The sequence below is a fragment of the Cyphellophora europaea genome, assembly GCF_000365145.1.
Source record: "Cyphellophora europaea CBS 101466 unplaced genomic scaffold supercont1.1, whole genome shotgun sequence".
Classification (NCBI taxonomy): domain Eukaryota; kingdom Fungi; phylum Ascomycota; class Eurotiomycetes; order Chaetothyriales; family Cyphellophoraceae; genus Cyphellophora; species Cyphellophora europaea.
This window is the reverse complement of record NW_008481797.1, coordinates 2,123,783-2,150,055: the sequence shown is the minus strand read 5'-3', so window position 1 is coordinate 2,150,055 and position 26,273 is coordinate 2,123,783. Positions and strand designations below refer to the sequence as shown.

At 55.0% G+C, this 26,273-nt stretch overlaps 11 protein-coding genes across 11 annotated transcripts; 3 read left to right on the top strand and 8 right to left on the bottom strand.

Moving 5' to 3' along the window:
• Positions 1-901: 901 nt before the first annotated feature.
• HMPREF1541_00807 (uncharacterized protein) lies at positions 902-2,711 on the top strand (the record flags this gene model as incomplete). Its single annotated transcript, XM_008713111.1, has 2 exons — positions 902-1,161; positions 1,211-2,711. The coding sequence occupies 2 exons, from the start codon at positions 902-904 to the stop codon at positions 2,709-2,711; spliced, it is 1,761 nt and encodes a 586-aa protein (XP_008711333.1).
• Positions 2,712-3,532: 821 nt separating this feature from the next.
• HMPREF1541_00806 (uncharacterized protein) lies at positions 3,533-4,183 on the bottom strand (the record flags this gene model as incomplete). Its single annotated transcript, XM_008713110.1, has 1 exon — positions 3,533-4,183. One exon carries the CDS (start codon positions 4,181-4,183, stop codon positions 3,533-3,535), a length of 651 nt encoding a protein of 216 aa, XP_008711332.1.
• A 530-nt stretch (positions 4,184-4,713) lies between these two features.
• HMPREF1541_00805 (uncharacterized protein) lies at positions 4,714-6,450 on the bottom strand (the record flags this gene model as incomplete). Its single annotated transcript, XM_008713109.1, has 1 exon — positions 4,714-6,450. The coding sequence occupies one exon, from the start codon at positions 6,448-6,450 to the stop codon at positions 4,714-4,716; it is 1,737 nt and encodes a 578-aa protein (XP_008711331.1).
• A 302-nt stretch (positions 6,451-6,752) lies between these two features.
• On the top strand, positions 6,753-7,955 carry HMPREF1541_00804 (uncharacterized protein; the record flags this gene model as incomplete). The annotated part of the gene is made up of 1 exon (XM_008713108.1): positions 6,753-7,955. One exon carries the CDS (start codon positions 6,753-6,755, stop codon positions 7,953-7,955), a length of 1,203 nt encoding a protein of 400 aa, XP_008711330.1.
• A 949-nt stretch (positions 7,956-8,904) lies between these two features.
• Positions 8,905-9,790, bottom strand: HMPREF1541_00803 (uncharacterized protein; the record flags this gene model as incomplete). The annotated part of the gene is made up of 2 exons (XM_008713107.1): positions 8,905-8,946; positions 8,996-9,790. 2 exons carry the CDS (start codon positions 9,788-9,790, stop codon positions 8,905-8,907), a joined length of 837 nt encoding a protein of 278 aa, XP_008711329.1.
• A 1,591-nt stretch (positions 9,791-11,381) lies between these two features.
• Positions 11,382-12,936, bottom strand: HMPREF1541_00802 (uncharacterized protein; the record flags this gene model as incomplete). Its single annotated transcript, XM_008713106.1, has 2 exons — positions 11,382-12,737; positions 12,793-12,936. The coding sequence occupies 2 exons, from the start codon at positions 12,934-12,936 to the stop codon at positions 11,382-11,384; spliced, it is 1,500 nt and encodes a 499-aa protein (XP_008711328.1).
• Positions 12,937-14,108: 1,172 nt separating this feature from the next.
• On the top strand, positions 14,109-14,463 carry HMPREF1541_00801 (uncharacterized protein; the record flags this gene model as incomplete). Its single annotated transcript, XM_008713105.1, has 2 exons — positions 14,109-14,333; positions 14,389-14,463. 2 exons carry the CDS (start codon positions 14,109-14,111, stop codon positions 14,461-14,463), a joined length of 300 nt encoding a protein of 99 aa, XP_008711327.1.
• Positions 14,464-14,775: 312 nt separating this feature from the next.
• Positions 14,776-15,591, bottom strand: HMPREF1541_00800 (uncharacterized protein; the record flags this gene model as incomplete). Its single annotated transcript, XM_008713104.1, has 1 exon — positions 14,776-15,591. One exon carries the CDS (start codon positions 15,589-15,591, stop codon positions 14,776-14,778), a length of 816 nt encoding a protein of 271 aa, XP_008711326.1.
• Positions 15,592-16,396: 805 nt separating this feature from the next.
• On the bottom strand, positions 16,397-19,051 carry HMPREF1541_00799 (uncharacterized protein; the record flags this gene model as incomplete). Its single annotated transcript, XM_008713103.1, has 1 exon — positions 16,397-19,051. One exon carries the CDS (start codon positions 19,049-19,051, stop codon positions 16,397-16,399), a length of 2,655 nt encoding a protein of 884 aa, XP_008711325.1.
• A 544-nt stretch (positions 19,052-19,595) lies between these two features.
• On the bottom strand, positions 19,596-20,321 carry HMPREF1541_00798 (uncharacterized protein; the record flags this gene model as incomplete). The annotated part of the gene is made up of 1 exon (XM_008713102.1): positions 19,596-20,321. The coding sequence occupies one exon, from the start codon at positions 20,319-20,321 to the stop codon at positions 19,596-19,598; it is 726 nt and encodes a 241-aa protein (XP_008711324.1).
• A 2,560-nt stretch (positions 20,322-22,881) lies between these two features.
• On the bottom strand, positions 22,882-25,599 carry HMPREF1541_00797 (uncharacterized protein; the record flags this gene model as incomplete). Its single annotated transcript, XM_008713101.1, has 1 exon — positions 22,882-25,599. One exon carries the CDS (start codon positions 25,597-25,599, stop codon positions 22,882-22,884), a length of 2,718 nt encoding a protein of 905 aa, XP_008711323.1.
• Positions 25,600-26,273: the final 674 nt, after the last annotated feature.

The following is a 26,273-nucleotide window of genomic DNA, read 5'->3' as shown; positions in this document are numbered from 1 at the left end:
TCATCAGCCTCATTTTCAACGAGCCAGAATGTGTCCGGTTGGTGTTGGTAGCCGGCCGCCAATAAGCCACTACGCCGTGTCCACCACTCGTCAGGTCGACCATTCTTCCAGGGCCCCCTTGTCCACCTGACCAGCTGACAGGGATTCGCGCATTCTTGCGACCTTCTAGCGCCGAACGCTAGAAGCTCCTGCGCCTTCTAGCGCTTCCAGAAGGCTGCCTAACACGGCATGACTCGAATTACGCTCCGCTGGCACGCTGCATGGTCCTAACTCAACCAAGTCAACCCAGTCAACCCAGTCAACCCACCATCGGCGCCAACCATCTCGCATCCTGCTCCCCCGATGCTTCGCCTCCGGCATCATGTCCTCGTTCCGCTGCCTGACTGGCCTTGTTGTGCTGCTTCCATCCGCACACCCCACGCACCTAGAGGGACTTCCTCAAACCATACCCACCCGAATCCTCCTACCCGCCTACCTCAAACCCATGTCTGTTGTCTGTCTTGTCAAGCCCGATGTCGCACACCGCATGCCGACATCATATCTTTATCCCTCCTAGACCCTGACCCTTTCTGGCAGATGGTCGTCTGATGATGCCTGCTGGTCTGTTCTTGTCCTAGTGCTTTCTGACTGGACCGTGTCCACTATCAACTCCCTCTGAAATAGGGCAACCGCGCCAGTGTCCAGCCTGTTTCCAGTCCTACCAACCAGCCTTTTAAACAAGTCTCCTTCACCACACACTTTCCTCTCTACCTTCAACAATCATCTGTTGCCCTTTTATCATCACAATGCCCTGAGGATTCTCCTGCTGCAGCTGCACAGCCATCCCAGAGACACAGCGCACTCACTCAGCCTTTTTCCTCTCCTCGACGATTCAGCCTTGTTATCGTCGGCCATTTTCATCATGGACATGAACTATCAAACAGGCAACATGGACCTTGACTTCGTGTCCTCGCCTTTCTCTGCCGCACCCAGCCCCTTCGACACCTCTGCCGTCAAGGATATGGACATTCAATCGCTCAACCTTTACCCACCACTTGATCCTCCGTCTCGGGAGGACTGGGAGCGGTTCAAACCCGTCATACTGGAGCAGTACGTTGGTTTGAACCTCACCGTCAAGGAGCTCGTTCACCATATGGAGATGTGGTACCAGTTCAAGGCCACGTACGTCCGCCTCTTTCCTCGCCTCAATTGCACAGCTAACAGTCGCTAGGCCGCGCATGTTCAAGCAACGCTTCACTGAGTGGAACGTCTTTAAATACGCCGCAGCTGCACGGAGGCGGCAGCATAACTCTTCCACCAGCTTCACATCCGCACCCGTACAACTTTCAGCTTCTCCCACCACCGACGTGGCCAGTACCGCCATGAGTCGAGTTTCCTCCGCCACGTCATATGCTTCTTCCTCATTCTCGAACCCTTTTCCAGACGAGGCTGAGCAGTACACTGGCAACTGGGGCTGCATCCAAGGAGGCACTTGCTCACAAGCTGCCGTCTGCGCGCACAGGCACTGCATCCAGACCTTCCTCGCCAACCTCGAACAATACAACCAGGTCCCCCAGACCAGCCAACCGCCACAATTATCTTCACCATATGGGCAACCGGCAGTACCACGACGAGGATCGGTTGAGAAAGTCTTGTATTATGTCGAGCAATTCTCCGACTCGTGGATGTCACCCGATGCCAATACTCACTTGCCTTGCATTCCAGATGCTGCTGACCAGGCAAAACGGATCACTTCAGGTATCTCTAACCACTGTTCTCACAAGTCAAGCCCCAAGCAATGCGAACGATGCACTTGGGCTGAGTTCGATTTTGGCTTAGCAATGCTAGAGGACGGTCATGCTGACCTCGCCGTCACTAGCTTCGAACTTGGATGCCGACTGGCCCACCTCCTACTCTCGCAGCCTTCCAAACTATTCATCCGAAACTTGGTCATGGCGTTCGGAAGCTCCCGATGGGAGAAATTTGAGTCGTTCCGCCACAAGCTGCTGGAATACCTCGCCCTGATGGCCCAGGTCGTGCTCGGTGACAACCACCCGATTACCATCATCCTCCAAAACGTGGCCTACGGGGACACTCTCGTTGCAGCCTCCGAGTTCGCCTTGCGGACCATGATCCGCACTTTCGAGAAGACTACCCGAGCAGCCCACCCAGACGTCCTCCTCGTCAAGCGCTCCCTCTCAGTCATCCTTCGTCGCGAACAGCAATTCCAAGTTGGCGAGGAACTTCTCCTCTCCGCCATCCACGACAGCGAGACTGAGAACGGCGAGGATCACAAAGAGACCCGCCGCTGCCTCCGCCGCCTTGGTCACCTATATATGCAACAGCAGCGCTGGGACGAGGCCGAGGCCGTCTTTATGCGCATCCTCGACTCCGCGCCTGGCAAACAGGAATACGCCGAGAACTGGGTCCCCGATGAGATCAGCGTCTACACCTACCAACACCTGGCCCGCATGGCAAGCGACATGGGCGACCGCACCAAGTGCCGCTATTGGTTCTCGCGGGAACTCGTCGCGGCCATCAAGCGCTGGGGACCACAGGCAGACTATGCCACCGAGTGCCTCCAACTGGCGTACAACGAGACGCCTCCGGACAGTCTGCACTACGTCGTCGAGCAATATCCCGAGATCCTGCTGACCGCGCAGTCGCTGCAGCTACAGGGCAACGTCATCGTCAGCAAAGCGAGGTGGTGCGCGGTGCGAAACCTCATCTGAGGGCAACAAGCAAGCAAGCAGTTGCTCTGAGGAATAGTATTTCGGGACGACGAACGAGGGTTTCATGAGATGCTTGACGATGTTGTTGTTGACGATGATGATGATGACGATGACGATGATACCAGATAGACATTGTGTGCGCGCAAACTTACCCTTCGTTTCGTTCACAGACACAGGGCGGACCATTGAGTTTGAGTTTGAGTTGAGATGAGTTGAAGTTTCATGTCTTTCAATTCAGGATGTACCAGCACCCGACCAACGTGTACAACAGACACACACATACACCCACACACATGAGGCTGATGAAGTGGTGTCGACGGCGCTTGCTTGGTGGATTGATTATAGAAGAGACTTTTGCCGCAAGGATTGCAATACCTTGGTCGGTGATGACGATGATGGTACTCGTATACATGTACCTTGTTCAACATTGTTTGAGTTTGTTTATCATTATTCCCACGCTGCTGCTGCAGCTTCTCTATTCCTTCATGTCTCCTCAGGCAATAATCGCTTAACTCTCAATGTTCTCTTCGAACAAGTCTCGGTGTCGCTTGCCATCCAGCTTCTAAAGGTGGCCAGCCACCAGCCACAGAAATATGGATAGGACAGGCTTCGCCCCTCTTCGCCCCTCATCGTGAGATCAATGGCTCGGGCTTTCTAGAAGGCCAGTGTCATCCATTCCGGCGTGGGCTTTCCTCGCAAGCATTCATCCCTGCTTGGACACACCAGCCCCATCACATCCGCCTCACGGTCATTGCTCAACTCGCCATCCCCTCTCCCCTCCCTTCATTACCATTCCCATACCCGCCTCCCTTCCACTAACTCTACCGCAAACACCCCTCCACAACCCCCTTCACGCCCGTAACCTCGCAAAACTCCCCCCTCAAACTCTCCACACTCACCCCCTGCACGACCTCAACCCCAAACGAGCCCCCGTTATCAAAACACGCCGTCGCGTCCTCCACCAACCACACCCCCTCCCGGCGGCCGCCGCAGACCTCCAGATCCGCCGCCATGCGCACCGTCGTGGAGACGCAGTGGTCGGTCGCGATGCCCGCCACGAGGAGCTGTCGGCAGGAGTGCGACGCTAACAACGAGGCGAGGTCGGTGCCCACGAAAGCCGAGTTGGCGGACTTGTGCAGCAGGGGTTCGGTGGGGAGGGGGAGCGCGCAGGGTTGTGGGGAGGAGGTGGGCTTGCTGGGGTGCAGGGGGGAGAGGGGGTCGGTGCTGTGGTGGTTTATGTGCAGGATGGTGATGGGGTGCCGTGGGGGGGAGGAAGAGGGAAGGTTGGCGTTGTAGTTCCGGCACGCGGCGAGGAGGGTGGTCATGTTGGCTTCGAAGGCCGGGTTGGAGCGCGTAAGGCCGTAGTAGGTGGTGTCGTGGACGTTGAGGCCGATTTGGACGTCGACTATGAGGAGGACGGTGGGCGTGGTGGAGGCGGGGAGGGGTCGGGTGTTGGGGGATGAGGTTGTCATGAGTGTGTTGTCGGGCGGTGGGCTTGGATTGGCTGCGAGGTCCTGCGGATGCGGGCATGTGATTTCAAGGGTTGCTGGCGAGGATGGCCCGTCGTGCTGACACTCTGCCTATTCCGGACGTTTGCTTAGAGGGAGTGTATATCTTAAGTGGAATGTGTGGCGAAGGCTCTGGTGCCTTGTTGTTTCGTGTAGGCTATTTATACGTGCAAGTGCCCACGCGGAGGGGCCCTTTGACAATCTCGATGCGAGTACGATGATTGCGTGGGCAGTGTGTGGGGAGAATCGAAGATGTAGAAGGAAGGGCGTTGGGGAAGGTCACATTTGCGGTAGTGGGTGGAGGTCGAATCCCATGGATATGGCGAACGTGTAGATGTCTGCCGGAGCTAAGAAATGATAGTGTAAATGTCATTAAGTGTACAAAGAAGTGAGATCGTATAGGAACACTCTAAGAGGCGCTTCGGGGACGTTGTTACAGCAGCAACCAAGCGCAATGGTCATACACGGGACCAGCTTCAATCATGGCATGGCCCTCATTTTAGCAAGACAGGGTCTGACAGAGACCTGACCTTATCATGCTCATTCCAAAGTTCCTTCTCAGTAAGTCGGAAAGGCCACTCATGGTATGCCAATGCGATATCGACCCAGATCTCAGCCGGGAGCGATCGCATTCTAAGCTCCCGGAGATCATGCCAGCCCCCTCGTCTCGGGTCCTTGAGGCTCGGCACCATCTCGATGAACTCGTCGACTCCAGCCGGAATGATATGCTGCAGAGCGGTGTATACGTCTCTTGTCCAAGCGACCGACAGACGCGTGATCACGTAGTCAAAGATGCGCCATCTAGTATCCGTGTCAAACGTCTTCCGGAAGTTGGGGTCTGGTTCTATGTCCACAAGAGCAAGCGCTTTCTGCTTTGCGAAATCGCCTTTGGATCTGGCAAAATGCGACGTACTCGTCACAAGTGGGTTGTATGGACGGCGGTACCATGAGAAGGCCTGCATATCGTATGCGCGGTAATCGTCAATTGCTTTGCGAACCCACTGCTGATTAGTGGCCTTCTGCTTCTTCACAGCCGCTAGGTTCTTCTCAGCGCGATGCTTGAGGCCTTTTAGCGCCTCCTCGTCCCCTCCCTCTTGTGCAGCTCGCCACTGCGCCTCGATGTCACGTTGTTCCTTGGCAATGCTCGTTTTCAGCAAGTACGTCTTGTGAAGAGTCCGAGCGCGGACGTACAACAACTTCCATTGTTTGATCAAGGGCTCATTGCTGTGTGAGCGAGGGATCCTCTTGTCGACGGATAGCCAGCCAGGAGCATAGGCTTCGTAGACCTCTGGGAATTCCCTCTTCACCTGATCATCCAGCGACATCAGCTCATCCTGATACGCATGTCGTTCGAGATGGTCTATACTTTTGTAAGACTCAACAGAGGGATGCAGATGTACCGCTGGTGGTAAAGGATCAGTATCAGGGTGATGTGAAGGCACAAAAATACCCGCTGCTCTGTCTTTCTTTCGCACAGTTCGCAAATCCTCTATTGAGAGGTCATATATCCTCTGATGTCTGGGATTCTCATCTTCGGCAGTCGAGGAAAGACTAGCGACCTCTGTGACGGAGCACGTGGTATCCAGCTGTAGCGATTGCTTGCTCCGCTGTTCTACTGTGCGCGGCACGAACAAGTGTTTGTCCTCATCTGGCAGCCATGCTAGAACTCTGAAAAGACCATGTCTGAAGAGATCGTTGCGCAAGGTGAACAACGACGCGTAAAGGTTGTTGATGAAGTACGTGTGCGCCCGGACAGTGAGGCCTCCTTTAGGATTGAGGACATTGTCTGAGAGATTGATCGTTACCAGGATATTGGGGTTTGATGTGGTCAACTGATCTTTCTGGTCAAGGTTCTCTTCCTCGAAAAACTTTGTGTCGTGGATAATAGAGCCTAAGCCCTTGTCCGTCCATTCGTACCGACTCCCGACTTTCTCGAGCAGGGGATTGATGAAGGGCGCGAATGTCTCTCGTTTCGGCTCTGCAAGAATGTGGCGGCGCGGCTGAACAATGTCATGAAGATGTTCCGACCATTGGCATACACCTGGGTTGATGTCAAGTAGAGTGCACCCTTTGTGGCGTTCGAGTGAAGGAGCCAGTCGTTGTAGGATGTCCTGGCAGAGGCGTGGATTCACAATCTGCGTGCGTGGATTATTTCGAGCGGAGGTGAGGTACCAACTCCTCAGCTCGGTGGCGACGCTAGCCGCCTCGCCCAGACTGATGCGAGGTCTCATGCGGCAATGCTGAGTGCATTCGTGCAGGTGTGAAAACGAAGAACTGCGGCGTTGGCTCACATACAAAAGTTGTCGATGGCAAGGCTGACTCGGAGCCTCATCAGGGTTCAACCCCAACTCCGCTCCTCCCCCGCCTCGTATTGCTTCCTCGTTCGTCATGGGCACGCGATCCAGATCCAAACACAGCTATTGATTGATTCCTTCTTGCAAAACAAATCCCACTATGTATAGTTGTAGATAAACACGTTTCCGTCATCTCTTCCTGGCCTTTCTTCATAAACCAACAGCTTGAGCACGACAAAATGACGACTCCCGAGGACTCCCAGCCTCAGCCATCGTCCGGCGAACCCACGCTCCAGCAGAAGTTCTTCCGCTACTTCCAACAAGAGGTGACGGCTCTTCAGGACCAGATGGACCGTATAGGCGATCGTCCTCTCATTGCCGGTGAGCGAGCAGATGCCGCGGATCACTGCCTCGCAGGTATCTCGCGCCTGTCGTCCGAAGTAAAGGACGCCAGCACCTATCTTCCCTCTTACGACCAGCGTACATACGCCGAGGCCGTTAAGGCCTTGCAGGATAAATTGCAGGAAACAAGGGCAGCCTTTGCGCCCAAGCAGAAGTTCTCCTTCAAATCTGCACGCAAGTCCCCGTCCGCCATTTCTCTATCCGATGCCGCCGAGCTAGCCGCCCAGAAACGACGCGGCGTTCCTGGCTATCTCTCACCCAATGGCAACACCCCCGGGACTTCCCAGTCCGGCACTCCAGCGTATCTGCAAACGCCGCCGGACGAGAAGTCGACATCCTCCAATCGCCCCGTGCCAGACGCACCACACCCATCCTCCCTCCAGCAAGCCACCTCCGTCCCCGCAACCCCCGAAGAACAACCCTCGAGACCTGCATTGTCGACCACCGCAACTTCTACAACCATCTCCTCGCAGTCCCATGCGCATATCTTGCTCCCGTCCTCGTCCATCGCCGCACCCACTCCATGCACCATCTCTCGCCTCACCTCCTGCATCCTCGATCTTAGCACATCTCGTTCCGCTTCCTTCGCCTCCCTAACAATCAACAATGCCACGTCCTCACTCCTCTGCTGCGGCACGGTCAACGGCCCCGCACACGTCACCGGCCTGCGCAACTGCACGCTCGTCATTGTGTGCCGACAACTCCGGATGCACGAGTGCGCGGGTGTGAACGTGTACCTCCACTGCACGTCACGGCCGATCATCGAGGACTGCAAGGGCATGAGATTCGCGCAGTTGCCGCAAACCTACTTCGACCTCACGGCAGCAGGACAGTCGGGTCTAGCGGATTCCGCCAACCTGTGGGACCAGATCGACGACTTCAAATGGCTCAAGTCGGAGCCAAGTCCGAACTGGAGCGTCCTGCCCGTCGGAGAACGGGTGCCGGAAGAGACGTGGCGGGAGGTCGTGCCAGGTGGACCAGGATGGCGGACAGAAGATATATTGAAGGCTGTTGGCATCCAACCCCAGAGTGGCCGGTGAGGAGCCAGCTTGCACGCAGTGGAGGGGCCAGACATGTGTATTCTGTTAGACGCACGGGGGGCCTTGGGAGCCAAGCTGGATGCCGAGGACATGCATCGGTCGTGCAGGCTGTTTGTGCCTCAATCCTATGGGCTCGTGGCTTGTGGCGGGATCTACAGTACTGTCGTTTTCGGGACTACGAAAGCTCCCCCCTGCCCACTTCTTCCCTCCATATTTTGGTGTGTCTACAATTGTCGCGTGAGGGTGGATGATGACGAGAGTGATGACGAGGAGATACTGGTTTGGATGTGGTACCAGGAGAGTGTTCTACGCACGTGAGGACTAGAGCGGGTCTCGACAAAAGTAGGGACGACGGCTTCATCAAAGGAGTTCTTTTGTGCTCGATAGTGGTACATCTTCGTATTTACCTGGTCCATCATTCCTTCGACCACGTCTGCAACAGCTTTTACCAGACGCAAGAGTCTAGTAGCCGTGCCGAACCCCAAACTCAGCGAGATATCCAACCACTCGAATGAGTGGATCATACTCGCTCTACTCTCGTCCTCGGGCGTTCTCTCTCTTCCTCTCCGACCAAAACCCAAGGTGAGCTACAGCCAAGTCTGATACTCGCCAACGGGCAGCCTCCCAACGCCGCTGCTATGCTTTCCGAAAAGCGTCAAAGGAGTGACAATAAATTGTAAGGAATGTTGATAAAATAACGGTGATAAGAAGGCAGAGAGCTTCGTGGATCGTCGTGGGATGGTGCGGTCTACTTAAGCAAGGAGCAGATGTTGCGGAAGGCAAATGGTGCCCGAGCGACGGCACGGGTCCTCCATGACAAGAGTATCTGGGAACACTGATGTAAGGTGGAGGGTAAGTGTCGTTGCGATCGACTGGTGAGAGGGCATGTCGGCGTCAATGTCATCACTCACGGCTCGTGTGATGTCGAGTCGTTGTTTGGTCAGTTGAGCTATACGTGTGATGCCCTGCTCTCTCGGTCGGGATTCCGGACCTGTTCGCTGATCAGTCACGTATTCACCAAGATAGAGCGGACGACATACCTGTAATATCCGCCTTGAGAAATCTCGCTCGTCTGCAATGCTGCCGATGCTCTCACGGCGGTGCGAATAGATGGAAGGATCCAGTCTCGAGTCGTTGGCTGAGCTGGTCTCGGACTTGGAACCGTTAACGAAGCCGTTGATGGCAGCGCTACGGCGGTGTCCCTCCTCAAGTTGTTGCCTCCTTCTGCGCTTGAAGATAAAAACGCCGACACCAGCAATCGATGCCAAAGCCACGATCCCGACCACCACGCCAACAGCGATGCCCACCTTGGAGCTCCCACCACCACCTGAGCTCTCAGATGATGGGGTAGGATCCTCGGTGACAACAACTGTATTCGCAGCGCTGGTGGCTGAAGATGAGGTCGATGATGGTCCTGCAGAAGTAGTGCTAGCGGAATCGGGGTCGACCTTGGGAGCACCCAAGCCAGTCAGATAGAACTGGTAGTAGCCGATTCCACCACATGTTTTTTCGCCAAAGCCTCCACAGGGGGTATTGCACTTGTCACTGTCGACCTTCTTGCTGTTTGGAGGGAGGGTATCACCGCAATAGCAACTGGTGCCGGCGGATGTGACCATAACTTTGGCGCCTTTGGCGGAACATGTTACTTGACATTTACCATCGCTCTGGAAAGTGTCGTCGGTCGAATCGTCGGGGATGGAGCCCAGAGTATCGTAGCAGTCGAGGGTCTGAACAGCACCTGCTACCTGGGCGGTTGTTGGACTGGCCTGGGCGGCGACTCTGGAGGTAAAGAGAAGGAGTGAAGCCGCGAAGGCTGCTGACAAGATCCGTGTCATGTCGTTGTGACTGTGTTGTTTGTGATGGTTACAAGCAGACGGGGGTTGATCGAGATGTGTGCCAGGTATTGTAAATTGGTGCAACACGAGGACGGTGTATTGATTCTCGAAAGACAGGCGCGATAGAGCAGCGCCTGCACTGCCCGAAAATCGAACGGTCGGTCTGGAAAAGGTTGTCGAGCAGACTGGCAAGGACGAAACTGTCGCCGTCGAGTATCGAGGGTGTGTGAAGCTGGGGAATGTTGGTGTTTCAAGAGGACCCCCTTAGGCGAAGAGGGTTAGACGCGCGACAAGTGAGTGTATGAAAAGCAAACAGAGACCAATTGACCACCAAATCGACCGCAATGAGATCGAGAAGTCGGTCAGGTTAAAGGCGATGGTGGCGAGGTCGAAGGACAAAGGGAGTGTGGACAATAACGTCGATGAAAGGAAGGAATGCAACGACCTGCAAGAAGGAAGGAGCAGAGGAGAAGGAGGAGAAAGGCAACTCCAGGGCAATCAGAGAGTGGATCGAGGGCCCATTGACAACTGGACAGGCTCGCAGCGGGCTGTGCAGTAGCCAGCAAGCAAGGTGCAGAGGTGCAGAGGTGCAGAGTGCGCGGCGCGCAGGGAGGAAACAGCGCTAGGACGCAATGCTAGACCCCATGTGTGTCGATGTAATCTCCTGCCTACTCCACCCGGTACCTGGCTAGGCCGCTTTCAGCAAGGAGTATCGGCCGCCCACTGAACCCCCCGAGACAATCCAATCCAGCATATCAAAGCCTTTGGCGGCAGCAATCTCGTCCTTTCAACTCTGTGCCGGGGCAAGCCATGTGCAGGGTGAACCCATGATAGAGTATGACATCTGAGATCTCGATGGAAGAAGCAGACGTCGAACCCGTGGTCCAGACGGCGTCGTCAACTTTGCATCTTTTCTCGAGGTGGGATCTACAATGGAGCTTCATCGTGTACCTGCATTAGTCGTCCTGATTCGTGTTGCTGCACGGTGGCCCGCAGGGGATCTTGTGTGCTCAAGACCGGCGGCGCGTTCAGTGAAACCGCTGATGGCTCTTGGCTACCGAACAGGTGTGACAACGAGAGCAGTTGCTGTCAGCCTGTTTTCCCGTTGCTTGGCTGCGTTCGCGTTCTGCGACGCCCGGTTGAAGCCACACGCGCGTCTCGCCCGCACCTTTCCGCCGCCACCAACTCCATGCGCGGACGCGTCTGCCGTGACTGCCTTTCGCTCGGATCCTTGCCTAGAGCTTCGTGAGCACTACTACCGAGTACCTATCGATACGTGCGAGTTTTCGGGTCACTCTACTTCCAATTTGGCGGCGAGGCAAGCTCGGCGAGACATGAGTTTTTAATTCCCGCGGCATCCGCAACAGTGATAATTGGCACGGATGCCTGGCCTGCCGTATGAATCTCTGGCGACTCTCGCCTCCGTCCGGAATATGCGATTCCACTGGGCATGCTTAAGCATCCGGCCTGGTTCATACTTCATAGCGGTCAAGCCACCACAGCGTGCTCCAACGCCACGATTTCTATATTTGAAGCCACCATTCCCCAACAATCTCGCCGTGGTGCACAGCCTTTCTTTGGCCAATCGGCGTCATCGCAAGTCCACCACATCGAACGGCATGTCTTGTACTTCAACAACATGGCCAGGCCTCAGCGCATCGGTATAGACATTGTCTACTTCGTGCGGGTGAAATACCCCCGGCTTCTGACAATTGAGAATCACCTTCTTCCCGGGCGGATCCGTCAATCTGAAAACCCCGTAATCGCCCCCGTGCAACGTGTCGCCTTTGCTGGGTGCACAAACCACCGCCACGCTCTCGGCAAGCATCATCTGATATCCCGCGTGCGTGTGAAGATCCCTACTACTCATGAAGCACGTTTGGCTCGGATGTGTGTGAATCCATCCCAGTATCATGAGATCTGATGCATCCACATAGTCAAACAGCTCTGACTCGTTGGTCATCTCGCATGTGTCCGAGGTCGCAGTTTGTGACGGAACCACCAGTTTGCTGACGAAAAATGCATTTTTCATCAACGTCCCAGCTAGAAAACCGCATGTCTCCAGGTTCGCTTGTGTATTCTTGTACGCGAGACGGAGGAAAGTGGTTCGCAGCGTCGAAGGTAGGAATATCGTCCGCAATGCCGTACCGTTCTCAAGCTGAGCCGTGGCTGCAAACATTCGGTCATCTGCAGGTGTGTCGGGTCTGGGAGGGGGCGCCAGTCCTGCCTGTGGTATCTTATCTGGCCGCACTGGTGGTGCCGATGTTTGCACCCTCGTGTAATCAGGTTTGGGAGGAAGCGCTGGCGGAGAGATGGATGTCTGAGCATGGTTTGCCGTCAAGGACGACTCGTCGAACGCGCCAGAAGGAGGTTTGACACGATTCGAGGGGATTGATGGGTAATGGTACCCAGAATCTGCACGGTTAACATGCGGCGGACGCGCGACAGCAGTGACGGCCTCTCGATCCTCAACTCGCGCTCTAATTGCTTGGAGTCGTCGTTGCAGGTCGTCGCCTTCTGGAGGTGCCGATGATGTGGGTGCTTGACTCGCAGCGGCTGCGCGTCGTGAGTGTTCGCGATGCGCAAGTCGAGCAGCAAAGTCTTTGTGCTCGTGTGCATTGACTTGACGTGCTTTTTGCCGGTCAAAATGGTTCTCCTCATAGCTGACGGCGGCGTCGCTTGAGGATTGTTGCTGTGTCTTGAGCCGAGCCTCTCTCTCGCGCATGATCTTGCTAAATCTTTCGTATCGTTCATTGATCCTCGGGCGCATATGATCGAGCAACTTCAGTTCTTTCTGCACTGTATCGTTCGCCTCTTTCCACGCCGCTCGAAAACGTTCATCGCGAACGCCTGGATGCTGGGCAAGGTTCGCGAGGACTAGGTGGGCATGTCTGAAAAGTAGAAAATATGTTGTTTCGTCGTCCCCTTCGCTTTGGTAGATTTCCGCCTACAAGGTCAGTAAGAGCCGGGAGCCTGGTTGGCGACAGAGTACGAGCACCTACCTCTTTAACAAGTGCGGCCGCCGTACGCAACCAGTATCGCATGGGTATGGCGGCGTCATATTCATAAGTCTGGGCCGCTTTGGTGATCTGCTCAACACTCTTCGGTGCCTGCGGCTGACCGAAACCTACCCGTACGCCCGCCATAGTGCCGAGAATGAAAAGTCATGCAGCGTCGGCAGATACTTTGATGCTCAGGGCGACAACGGTAACGGCAGCAGTAGTGAGCAGTGAGCAGTGGTGGTTGGCACGCCGTTAGAACACGAATTGCGGGCGGTGCTACCGTTGGCAGTAGCGACGAGCCGTTCCAACTCTTGCAATCCGATCAAACACTCGCACTGGACTCGGTCTGGCTTTGGAGGCTATCGAGCCTGCACTTTTGGCAATTCTCCTCATCATGGGCGTCTCTTGCCGACAGAGGGCTTTGAGCGACTGCGCTGCCGCCCAAACGAATTAGGCGTCACCCGAATCATTGCCAAGGAGTGACGTCGTTCGGCAACTATCAGGCATCTTCATCCATCACTGATGGTTGGGATCCTACCACCAACCTCCGCTATAGTCGGACTCGTTGGCAGCTCATCAATATTGCCCAGCTAGCTTAACATACAACATTGCTGCAGACAGAGGCCTGCGATCGCATTTTGGACTACGTCCCCAGCAACCGAAGCTCCAGGGTAATGGGTTTCAATGTGGCTGCTGATCGGGCTGGCACAGATCAATGCTTAAGACCGAGCAGCCCATTTGTCATATTCGATCCCACGCAATACTCACCCGAGCCTTCTGAGCACCAAGAGCAGAGAAATGTGCATCTCGTATGGCAACGCTAGCCTCGAACAGCTGACGAGCGTGTTGAGGCTTCCGCACAAGCCTCTTGGTTGCTCTCCACTACCTATACGAGCTACCCTAATTGGACGTAGTGGCCGACGGCGACCTCTGCACGCACGAACGATAAGTTGTGATGTTACGCGGACTTTCAAGCGCCGAGAGTATCCGCCACACTTCGACTCCGTAAGAAGAATGAGCTGAAGCTGTTCAGAAACAGGTGAGGCCATTTGTAAGCACGGCAATAGGAGGTGTGCTCCTGGAGGGCTTTCCTCGACCTACGACCTCGACTATCCGCTGGGGCTAGGAATGAAGGACGCCTACTATCTACAGCGACCACCTAGCAACCCTGCGCTTAGTGGTCTTTGCATCATTTTGCCCTCTGCTTACCCTGATCTTAAGTAACAGTACACATATAAAGTCGGCACTGACTTGCTCTAGCTACGTGTCTTCCCGACCCACGTATTCAGCAATTTTCCGATCCAGATATACCAAATATGGCATCCTCAATTCCCATTGAAGGAGTCAAAACTATTCTCAATGTGAAGATATTCATCGCCCCAGAAAGGGTCGAGGAGTTCTACAGGCATTTCCGACCCGCTTTCGAAGCAGTAATGGCCGAACCTCAATGCCGCTACTTTGTCGTCAGCGAGGACCCACAGAATCCAGGAACTTTATCCTGGACCGAGGGCTGGACCGAAGACGTGCAATGGTTGATGCAGGTATAACGGCCTTCCCTCATGTTAGCAGTTAATCGACCTCTGATAAACCCAACAGAATCAGCTTACCAAGCCGTACTACAAGCCCTACCTTGAGGCCACCGAACCGATGTTCCTCAAAGAGCGTGAGTAGCTGGAGGCATCGATTCCACCAGGCAAGACGGCATGCTGATCCGCTATACAGGCCAAATCGAGCTCCTGACCCCGACGCAAGGCCTTGCCGTGTTCAAGGGACCTGATGCTCCATAGACTGGACATCCAGCTGCTCGAAACAAAGGTCCCGGATCGTGCTGGAATGTCATTTACCCAGACCGAGCACCTTCCTAGATATCAACCGGCAGGCCATGTCGCAGCCAACATCGGAATCAAATATATCGAGTCACCCACGCGGCTCAGCTCTCTACTCTCCACCCGTGCGGCTGTTGAAGGCGCGTCACTTCTAACATCAAGCCTTCACAACGTCGACCCTCCCCAAAATCCAGCCCCGCCTCGTAGTCCACATCGCGCCCATCGCCTCCCACCCCGCAGGCAACGGCTCCCCGTTCCCTTCCGCCCCCTCCTTCATAGTACAATTCCCCCAAACCTCAAAGCCCAATTTTCTAAACAACGCCAGACTCGCATCATTATCCGGCGCAATCATCACCCTGAACCTGAAGACCCTCTCCCTCTCCTCCGCCTCCCCTCCCACCTCCTCCACCCTCTCCTCCTCAACCCAACGAACCGCCTCCCCGACCAACCCCGCCGCAACCCCCCTTCCCCTCGCACCCTCATCCACAAACAACCCCGTCATGACCCACCGCTCCTCCCCCTCCCACTCCTCGCTCCTCTGCGCCACCTGCCCACTCTCCTCCGGCAATTCCCACCCCGCGTTCTTATACGGTATCGGCCCCCTCAGCGTGACTTGCGCGAGCCACTCCTCCTCGCCCCTCCCTCCTTCCTGCCCAGGGTCCCCACTCTCAGCAGCAGCAGCAGCAGCAGCAGCAGAGCTGCTCGCGACAACAGCAGCAAAAGTCTCAAACCCCTCTCGGCCCAGCCGCGCGAGCCAGTGACTCTCCGGCCACGAGGCTTCGTCGGCGTACGTGGACGAGAAGGAGGCGGGCGAGCGCTGTAGCGCCGAGAGACGGAGGGCGCGGTAGCTCCTGGCGGCGCGCTGCAGCGCGGGCGGGTCGGATTTGGGGACGCGGATGTAGCGGTATGGTTGCTGCTGTGGTTGCTGTTGCTGGGGCTGAGGACGAGACGTGGGGGCCGGATGGGATGGCATTGCTGAGGGATGGGCCAGGAGTGCTGGGTGGCGGTGGCGGCGGCGAAGCGGCCGTTGGTGGTGATTGTGGGGCTGCGTGACTCACCAATTCGCGAAGGCAGGCGGGTGGGAAGCACGAGAGAGAAGATCCGAGGAGAAGCTTTTCGTGCTGTAAGGATGATGACAACGCACTCGTAGTTACACCTCTCGTGTTCACGATCAGGTTACGAGGTGAGGAGTCCTCGCTTGTGGCTGACGCGTGGGTGTCCACTGCTACGTAGAGAATGCCCTGGAAGGACGGTGTACTGAACCAACGGGCTGGGAGCGAAATCGTACCTGTGGTCCAACGTCCAGGTCTCAATCGGTAAGCCTTGCAGCACTTCCGCGGAGGGTGGTTGGTACTGCGATTCCTCTAATCTGACGGTGCGGCAATGTTGAGGCTTTTTGCGGCTGGGGAGAGTGGTTGTATCGAATGCAAGGCGGAGTTGCACGTACCACGAGAGAATAGAAGCGGTGGGGCTGGCTATTCATGCCGCATTGGGTATCGTATCGGTCATCAGTTAAATACCGATCTGTATGGAGGTTGGCCACGACCACTGCTTCAGAGAATGGAACGTCTTTGATTGCTCTGTAGTATTTTGGTTCATGTGTAATCATGAATCCGTAGCCAGTCGTGGGCTTTCATGCCTGACCTGGACTTCCTGATGTAGATAGGTATACACAGTTGTACACCACCCATGCAATACTTTTGCTGCCAAAACGCCTCTCTTCTGTAGGGCGTTTCCCGATGGCAGATCCAGTGTCCGAATCCGTTCACATGGGCCGCTCAACCCATCTGACCAGCCTTGGGTATCCGCATGCCATGCGCCTCTGTATTCAAAACCCACTCATCCAGACTCAGCACGTCTTCTTCCGCAAACAGCAGCCAAAAATACTTGAGCGTTTCTGCCAGCCAGAAGCTTTCCATAGTATCCTCCACCTCGCCCAACTGACTAGTGACATCCCTGACCGTGGCGTGCCCGGCACCAGTTCTCGCCGCAGGTTCGACGGCCTGGAACATCGCCCATCCCTTGTCACGCCATTTCTGGTCGCCTGTCAATCTGTACATGATGAAGACTGACTCGATCGCTTCGGGCCGTAGCTTGTATGCACGGCTCTTGATCTTCGTGTACGATGGGGGAAGTCTCTCCTCGCTGATTCGAGCGGCAACGTATTTCTCATGCGAAAGCGCGACCTTAGGAATGAAATACGCCCCCGAGTCCGCAGCATGTGCGTGTCCATAGCCTGCATCTTCATGATGCTCATCCTCCACGTTCAATGTCCTGCTGGGGGCGGGGTTTGAGATCGAGCCACCCATGTCTTGTCTCTTCGACTTGCTCGCAGGGTCGAGTCTCTCTTCGCTGGAAGGCGTTGTACCCTCTGTCAAAGCCTTCTGTTGTGCGTTGTACCGCTCCACCGCTTCAAAACGCTCTTGCTTGTTAGGATCCAGGTGCTCGTGCCAGCGCTTCTCGTCCCAAGGGCAATCTTTATCGTCCGCGCAGGGTGTAAGTAGAAATTCTTCCGCCATAATGCCTAGCGGCGTGGACTCATAGGCCCACACGCATCCGTCAGTGAGCTTCTCAGCCATTTCCATATCGGACGGAGTGTCAAAGACTTTGCTCCCCAGTGCAAACATTCCGCCAACGAAGCACCCAAGGTGCGTTCCCTCGTAGTCAGTCTCCCTCTTCTTCTCATTGCCTCTGGGGTTTGGCCGGATCTTCTGCTTGGCGAGAAAGCGAACGTCGCGCTTCTCATCCTTGATCATTGGACGAAAGAGGAAGTGCTTGCGGATCGTGTCCATGGAGTTGAGGTACATGTTGCGATACTGCGGAGTACGGCCGCCGAGCAGCGCGTGCATTTTGGGGAAGTACTCATAGGTTGAGTCGGCCATGGCGGCGATACTGTAGACGTGCGTCTTGGCGTTGGGCTCATGTGCGAGACCCTGCTTGACGCAATCGATGCTGAAGGTATCCTCATCGTCTTCGCCATGCGAAACGGATTCAGCCGGCTCCTCCCCGATCCCCACCTCGATCCCCACCTCACCTGCTGCAGGCTTATCCTGCTTCTCGGTCTTAGGTTCTTGTTTCGGGGCGTCGTCCATCTGGCGCTTAGCAAGACCTCCAGCGTTGCCCTTTGCTGTTGAACCATCGAGCGAATGATCCGAGTCAAAATTGGGCTTCTTGCATCCTGATGAATCCAGCTTCACGGGCCAAACTCCAGGAAAAGACGTGCTGTCTTGCCACTCCTCGAGGGCATCGGTCACTCGAGCAATGGCATCGTAGTACTTCTCCTCTTTCGTGATCTGCGACAGTCTCGTGAGTTCGACAGCTAAAGAGCCCAGCTCGGCCATGACAATATGCGAACTTGATCGATGTGGTTGCGAAGCATAGGAAGGGGCCCATTGGTAGAACGGAATGGGCATTCGGTTGGGCGTGTCGAAGGCACCCATTATAACGTCTGCGAGTTCCACAGCCTTCTCAAGCAAGATTGGATACTTGGCCTGGCTAATGTCGTAAGCACCAAGCAGACCTCCCAAATAGCGAATGGTCGTCTCGAAGAGTGGAAGGTCCTTTCGCGTTGACGTCTTGAAGTCGATATTCGTGACGTTTCCGACAGCCTCTTCAAATTCGTCCTGCAAACCCATCATCCACATTGTGTCTAGCGAGTCAACCAAGGTTGCACCCCACCCATTGAACGGATCTGCAGTGTCATTGCTGAGGGGCTTCAGTTCATCATGAGGTAAGGCATATGTCTTGTAGCCGTTCCAAGCATGCTTGAACGCTTCACGAACGGCAGTTTGCTTCATGAGACGATCCTTCTTGGTGGTTGAAGATTCCGAACCAAAGCTGTGCTGAATCTTTGGCAGGGCTCGCGCCTCGCCTGGGGGCATCCCAATCACCTTCTGCACAGGGAAGTGTTCGCTCTGCGGGTGCCATCTTGCTTTGGGCTTGTCTTGCGGCCAAGGTTTGACGTCCAGGCGCCCCTGGTCTTGCTGAGATAGTTCGAAATCCTGGGGCTGCTTCTTTAGGAACTCCTCGCCGGTGATGGTCTTCTGTGCCGCAAAGGCGATGGAGGTTGACGTCGCACTGCTGCTGGGCTTGGCCGGCTTTGCTGATTCTATTTTCGGCGTTTCTGGCTCTTCTGGTTTCGCGGCTGGTGGCGCGGCATCGACTTTGGGGTCTGCTGGGGGAGGTTGCTCGGGCGCAGCAGGTTCAGCAGGTGGAGGACCTGAGGCAGGAGGTGCTGGCGGAGGTACGGGCACAGGCACGCCCTGGTCCGGGTTCACGGGGGCTTGAGGGCCATCGTTCTTGAAGCCGTGCAAGCCGGCTAGACTCTCCAAGTCCGGAACATCCCAGTTGTTGAGGTGGTAGAGCTCGTATACAGAGCCTACCAGAATGACTGTAATTAGGACAAACAGGCGGAAACGTCGCATACGGAACATGGCAAATGCCGGGCGTAATCAAAGAACGACTTCGTGCGACCAAAGTTCACGCACGGAATGTCAATCTCTTCGATACGGGCACGTGCTTCTGGTTCGTCGTATGGCGCTCTGCGAGGCCGTCAAGGTCGGAGGGGAATGGAGCGAACGAATGAATGCAGCAACGCAATCACAAATCCGTCAGGCGATGATGATAATAATAATAATAATAACAACAACAACAACAACAACAACAATAATGTACAACTGAATTTATCAGGGATGATGACAGCAGGCCCAAGGACCAAAAGCAGATGAGAGTGCGAGCAATGATCAGCGGGGGTCAGCATCGGCATGGGGGGACTTTGGGGAAGCGCCCCGGAGGCTTCAGCTGATCCTCCGCAAGCAAGCCAGCACTTCCAGCAGTGAAAGTCTTGGCGGCCACCGGCCTTGCTCTTTCACGTCAGCACTACGGAGTACAGAGTCTGGGTTCTCGCAGGAATGCTTGGGCTTCAACACGAGGTTCACTATCGTTGTTCTCATTATTGGTATCGCTAAAACGGGGCAATCACAGTGTCGTGAGAGCTGTCCGTAGCCTCAGTTCCAGCTCAACAATCCACGCCTCTTGCCTCCCTTGCACCTGAAAGCCATCGAGGGGTTTCCGCTTCAGGAGATTCCCTAATTCGGTTGCAAGTGACGCGGCCTCAAGCACCAGCGGCCGTGATGTCTCGCTTGAAGTTTGCTGCTGTACAAGTCCGGTCCGCATGTCGAAGGATTCTCGTGTGCTATCTGGCCGGGGCGATGATTGGCCATCTCCCATGCCTTCTTCGAGCCCTGTGCTACACAGATACTCGCATAGAGTTGTCAAGTGCGTCATGATGCTGGAGAGGAGCAGCTGGCAGGTGTAGTCCCTTCGGACGCTCTGGGAGCGGAGAATGCGTCGAACCGATGCGTTCGACTTCGAAAGTAGGTCCAACTGGAATTGGCGAGTCTGTCTCGATGACGACGAGTACTTCTTGAGGTGGGCCAAGAGCTTGATGCAGACCGTCTCTTCATCTTCGGGCGCCGACGGCGGCGATGACTGTCGTGAACCTGGTGGTACAAGCGACTGATTACTTATCCTGCTCCTGGAGGTAATTGAGGGCACGAGGTGTTGTCTCGATACAGGGCGTACATCTAGCGCCGCGGGAGATAGGTAGCGGAAGTTTGGTGGGCTTAAGCTAGGAGTCTGGAGCCCGCCATTGTTGCAGAAGATGCTTTCACTTGATGCAGAGTAACTTCGCTGGTCTGCCATGTCGATGCTTTGGAGAGCCTCACCCGCCTCGTTGCAGTCGAGAAGGCTCTGTGCTTCGTCCGCGAGGAAATAGGTCCAACTGTTATCATTACAATGGCGCTTAGAACTTGACTCTGCCGACGACGTCGTGGCTGCTGGTGATGGGATCGAGTTGGAGAGGGATTGTTGCTGATGAACGACCCATGCCTCCGAGTCCACGGTGCCGATCGAGTCGTCAATTGGCCGTTTCCGTCGCTTGCCAACGACCTTGCCCACGCGAGACTCGCTGTAGACACATTTGAGATGCTTGTCTATGCAGCGCTTGCATGAGTCTTTGTTGCCGTCGCATCGGACCTAAAGAAAACGATCAGCAAGGCTTCAGCGACGGACCAAGACCGGCCTACCTTTGCGGAAAAGCAGCTGTTGCAGGCCGCCCGTAACTTGATCGGTTTACCGTCACTTCCCAAGGCGGGCATCGAAGCGGGCATCGCAGCCGCCGGAGTCGACTCTCTTCTTGCCGATGTCAACAACGACTCCCCTCGAAACTGGAGTGCAAGACTTACGTGGTCTCCCTAGCCATGATGTGAAAGACTTGAAGGATCAGGAATGAACCGGTAAGACCAGTGTCAATCGTTATTAGCCCAACTGAGAGTGGTTGGAGACAATAGAGGGGCAGCAGCACGAATGCAAGCGCTGGGGGTGGTACAAGGTCTCTGGCGGAGGAATGTTAGGATGGCACCCGCGTCGGACGGGAGGCGGGCAGTTGTGTATTAAATGAGTCGTGTGTCGTTTCTGCAGTGTTGATGGTGACCTGCAGACCGAAAGAATAATTAACGATTGCATACCTTTTGTGGTTCCTTCAGGGGGTATGGGTCATGCAGATTGCCGTCAATAAACCATGCAATCTGGATCCACCCCAGCCTGAGGGTAAGGAGAACCCTGTTGGGGGTCTAACCTTAGCTGGCTTACCGTGGCCCTGGTCATACCTAATTTGGCCCAGATGGGCGTGGCGGCTGGGTGTGGCTTCGCTGCCCTTGCGGTCTGCCTTGCTAATCAGGCTGGGTCCAAGAATAGCTGAACGCCTGAAAGTTCGCAAGACCCGAGCTTTGAGCCTCTTGTTTCCCGTATTGCGAAGCAGCTGTGCAGCAAGTGCTGAAGTTCAATGTCACTGTGGCACATGCGACGCCGTTTCTTTACTTCCGTCGTTGCTACTGCTTTTGGACGTGCGAACGCCTCAAGATACGAAATACCAGACTGGATGATATGGTTTCGAGGAGGCTTTTAAAGGATGCTCATGCCAATCTTAGCGCTCATCGGTAGGCTAGTAGCGTGGCGGTACACGCGAGGCTGAGATTGACCTGTGGGCCGCCGAGCCTCGTCCTCACTCGTGTTTGAGGATGCGAAGGGGGTTTGAGTTATCGACCAAAGATCTGCCCAGCAGCGACTTTGCAGCGAGCGCTTAAACCTGCCCCTCACACTCTGAGCCGATCTTGGAGCGGCGCTGGCACATTACTGTTGCGGGAGGAAAGGCCTGCATTATTCATAGTTCTAATCGTTCGTCGAGCTCCACAAGTTATTCCGTATTGGCCGTTAGAAAAGATATCGCTTGAGTGGAAAGGACGCATCCTGATGGGGGATTGACTCTTGGTTGCCTGACCGTCCTAACGAGGCTGCAACAAATGCACTGGCAACCCTCGTTCCGAACGTGGGAACAGGCAAAAGGCCCATCGACGTGGGGTAGCCGTGTGTGATACACACGTGCTGCGGTGTGATGCGAAGCATGCAAGTCGCCGGGCGGATGCTCTTGCTCTGTGTGACCGAAACGCTGCGCTTGGCCAACGCCACTCTTTACGAGTCCCGCGTCGCGTGAAGCCGTTGAAGCATTCTGCCACGTCCCACTGTGCCAATATCCGAGATGTGGACCCGCGTACGGAATACGGACCGTACACAGTAGATCTGTATTGCGTAGACCACGTCCGCCACCAGATGCTTGCCTCTTTCTGACCAATGTTGCTATTATTGCTGTCGAAGGGGCTAAACCACCCATAAGTCGCGTCTCAGCCTTTGACCCAGGCGGGAATAGCCTGCCGTTGATCGACAGGCCCCCATGTTCATCTCGCTGCCATTGAGTGTTATGAATGTCTCATGCTACGGGGTTCCATATCAAGTCCGAGGCCCTTGCGAAGCACGGACCTCTTGAAAGGCGGCGACTACTGTGTACACATCGTTCAGACCATGACTTGTAGCAACGAGGCACTGCTGATACCCTTGCTCGTGCTGAAACTTGACTGACGAATAAAGCAGCCGCAAGTGGTCTCACGTAGATAGACTGGAGTTGCAAGGTGTCTCTGAGCAACTTGAGCATAGGATAGTCATCATCCTTCGCTCCAGAATGTGATAGAAGACGTAGCTGAGGTTGATGAGAAGCGAAGGGTCTTGTGACTGTCCCTGTCCCTGCTGCGACCGACTTAGCACTCAAATCCTTCAAGTAGTAGCTTGAAACCACTTCGCCATTTTCGCAGGGTGGCGGGCGGCTCGCTATGAGGGACCGTAAGGATTCATTGTTTGATCCCAGCTGCTGTCATGTTCGAATACCCGCACCCCGATCTCCCTCACTTTGAGTTTTCTGTAGTCGTCTAATGAGGCCGACGACTCCCTCTGGCTGAAGGACAGCTTCATCCTCCTCATCACTTGTCTCGCTTTGCTCGTCATCATACTTCCAAGAACCCAGCTGACCTGTGGACGCTGGGTCATTCGGTTGGCTGACGTCAGCCACATCTTCATCCTCTTCTCGTACTTCAGCAGGGTGAGAGACAGCCCGTCTTTGAGCCTTGAGCTGCGACATAAACGGTGCCTTTTGTTTTTGATTGCCCGCCGCCGCGAAGCCTGCGGCGGGCTGATGATGAGGGTCCAAGAGCATTGACTGTAGGGGTGTGCCCATTGTCTGGCCCATAAACTGCGAGGCGCTAGAATTACCTCGGGGGGGTGAGAACACCGAATTTGCTCGAGCACTGGTGCTATGTCCTCCGAAACCACCCTGCAATATTGGGGAGGGCAAGCCTGGCACCGGAGGAGGCACTGGGACTCGTTTTCGAGCACTATGGTAGTGAAATCTGACGTCCGCCTTCGGATTCCGCGAGTAGTCATTCATAAACCCCCAATAGCTCTGCTCGAGCTTGTGATCCTTCGAGGCAAAGTAATCGTCACGAGCATCTTCACCTTGCTTGTCTGGCCGTGTTGCAGGCGGATTCGCTGGCGGTGCGCCCAACTCAAGTGGTCGCGTGAACTTGAACTCGGCGAAGGAGCAGACATAGCCGATGCCATCTACATGAACAGTAAATTCCCGGAAAAAGTCGACAATGCGGTCGCTGCACTTCGGTAGGCTGAACCATAGAACGAACGGCGTGAAGACCATACTCAGCACCTCTTCCGCTAGTATCAAGATTTTCATCTGGTACAGTTGCTCGAACTCGCGTTTGACCTCCACCGTATGCAGTCGGTCCTTCCAGTGGCTAGGATGATAGTGAGTAAAGTCAATGACCTCCTGCATTGCAAAGGTTGGCTCATATACCAGATTATCCTCTGGTATCATGCCTCGAGCTACTGCCCAGATGCCTCCAAACAGGCCCAGGTAGAAAAGCGTTGTTCGGCCATCACTGATGGCCATAGCGAGCAAATTTTCTTGATCCAAAAGAGTTGCCAGCACGAGAACCGACGTCAGAGCTCCCGTAATGAAAGCCACGAAGCGAGCAGTCTGCACAGTGCGATCTTTCGGGAACTGGTCGATGTATCTGGATGCAAAGGGGTGAGACATGTTCATTCGACGCCTGAAGAGATGTCGCAATTCATTGAACTCGCGAAACTTCCACTCGGCCAAGGGATTGTACTCGCGAGACCCAATAGCCCCGGGGTTTCTCTGATACTCATTGAAGTTGGTGAAGAAGTTCTGAAGGAGGAAATAGATAATCAGGAAAGGGGCTGCTATAAGATTCGTTGTGCCAGCGAAAATGAATCGCCTGCGTAGTGCTTCTGATAATTCCTTGCGATGGGTGTCCTTGAGGAAAATCGGCCGCAGCTGGCCTCGGTCGTTGAAGATGAAATCCATGATACACCAATTGAGATTCCATTCAAGGGTCCGAGTGAAGAGCTGCCGGTTGCGCAGAAATGGTACCGGTAACGTCATGTCGAGTATGTCTTTGTTGATCATGGCGATGATGTAGTTTTCTTTCCGCAGCAATCTGTTGGCAATGTCGTGAGCATCCATGCGCTGCTTATTCTGGGTAGTTGCGTAACGTCGTGATTTAGCAGAGCTGTTTGGAGCAACGGCAGGGTTGGCATCTCGCAACGCCATGAGTCGACTGACAATCTCCTGCCAAGAGATGGATTGGATCTCTGAGTCATTGACGTCGAGTAGATGAAGATAGAAGTCCCGAAGATGTAGCAGTCTTCGGATGTCCAGCAGATACTGGGCTAGCTTCCAGATCCAGATCACCGTCAAAACCCAGAGAAGCAGTTTGGGGAAGAAGCTCATTCGGGCCATACATTTTGGGACCAGTACTTGCTTCAGGTGTGTGACGTGCTTGAGGTCGGAATGATAGTCGATGCACTGCGTGAGAAAAGTCGAGAAACCCACGATGAATACGCCGGTGAGAAGAGTATAAAGTCTCCGGAGTAGGATGGAATAGATGCCATTTGAGTCGTAGTAGTCGTAGAGGTCGAGCAGAAAATTGTCCAGATTCACAACGTTAGACCAACGATACATTGCTATTGCTCGTGGATCGGCTGTGGCCATGAAATTCGACGCAGAGGCGCGCGGTCGTTGGCTCTGTGCAGCAGCCGCTCGGTGGTCCCCAGTTTGTATATCACCGATGCCGGTGGGCAACGGCTGAGTGTCCGGAACTGAGCTAGGGGGAGGAGGAAGCGCAACTGAGCCTGGACCAAGACCTAGCTGCTCGCCCTCAATGAGCAGAGATGCGGGCACATCATCCTCCAAATCCTCTGGATCGTGTGCCTTTTGGCCTTTTGTCATCCACTTTGGACGCAGGGCACCATGAGATGCGGGCTTGCCCTGCTGGCGGTGTTTGGAGGTTCTATGGTTGCTGTTGACGCGTCGCTCGGTGGATTCCGCATTTAGATCCGCGTTGCCATCTCCCTGCTGGCCGTAGCGATACAGGCCAGCCTGTCTCTCCACGTCCGACTCGTCTGAGTCTTCGTGCTGATCGTGCTCTCGAATTGTCTCGTATATGGACGCCGCCGGATTGTCAGAGGACCTCCACCTTGAGAGTATGTTGGCTGCCATGGTCGAACAATACGTCGCAACGTGTAAGCGGTCAAATCAGACAAGGATGATAAGAGTCATCGAAAGAGGGAGTGATACGTGGTCATGTGGGAACGGTCAGGGCGGGTCAGGTGTGGGTGTGGGTGCGAGTGCTGCCTGGGTCTCTGGGTGCCGTTGCCCCAAGAGCATAACTGAGAGAAGAATAGAGAGTCGTCCATCCATCAAAGGACACGACTTGATGGCGCGAGACCAAGTGGCTGCATATAGACAAATGCGACACTCTCATGAAGTTAGCAAAGGTGCGTGTTCGACTGCAGACAATTGTACCACGAATCTGATGGTCTGGAGTGCATGACCCCAACGTCAGACTGCGGCCGAGCGCGGCCCCTGCAACGATTGATAGGCGCTAGGTTGCTCCTAGGCCACTTGCCGTCTAGTGCCTCTGGGCAAGCCGCTTAGGAAGCCGCCAGCAACCAGACAACCCCGCGAGCCGCGAGCCGACCACACCTTTCTCTCCAACCTGACGACGTTGTTCCTGCGCTAGGTCTCTTCTTGCTTCTTCTCGACCTTGTGTCACCCCGTCCCAAGGCTGTTCTAAATCGAACCTTGTCGAGGTCGAAGCTCGCAGATCGGCTGTCACCCTGGTTCTCCTGCCTTCACATATCGCACAATGCGCATTGAGCCTCTGCTATCCC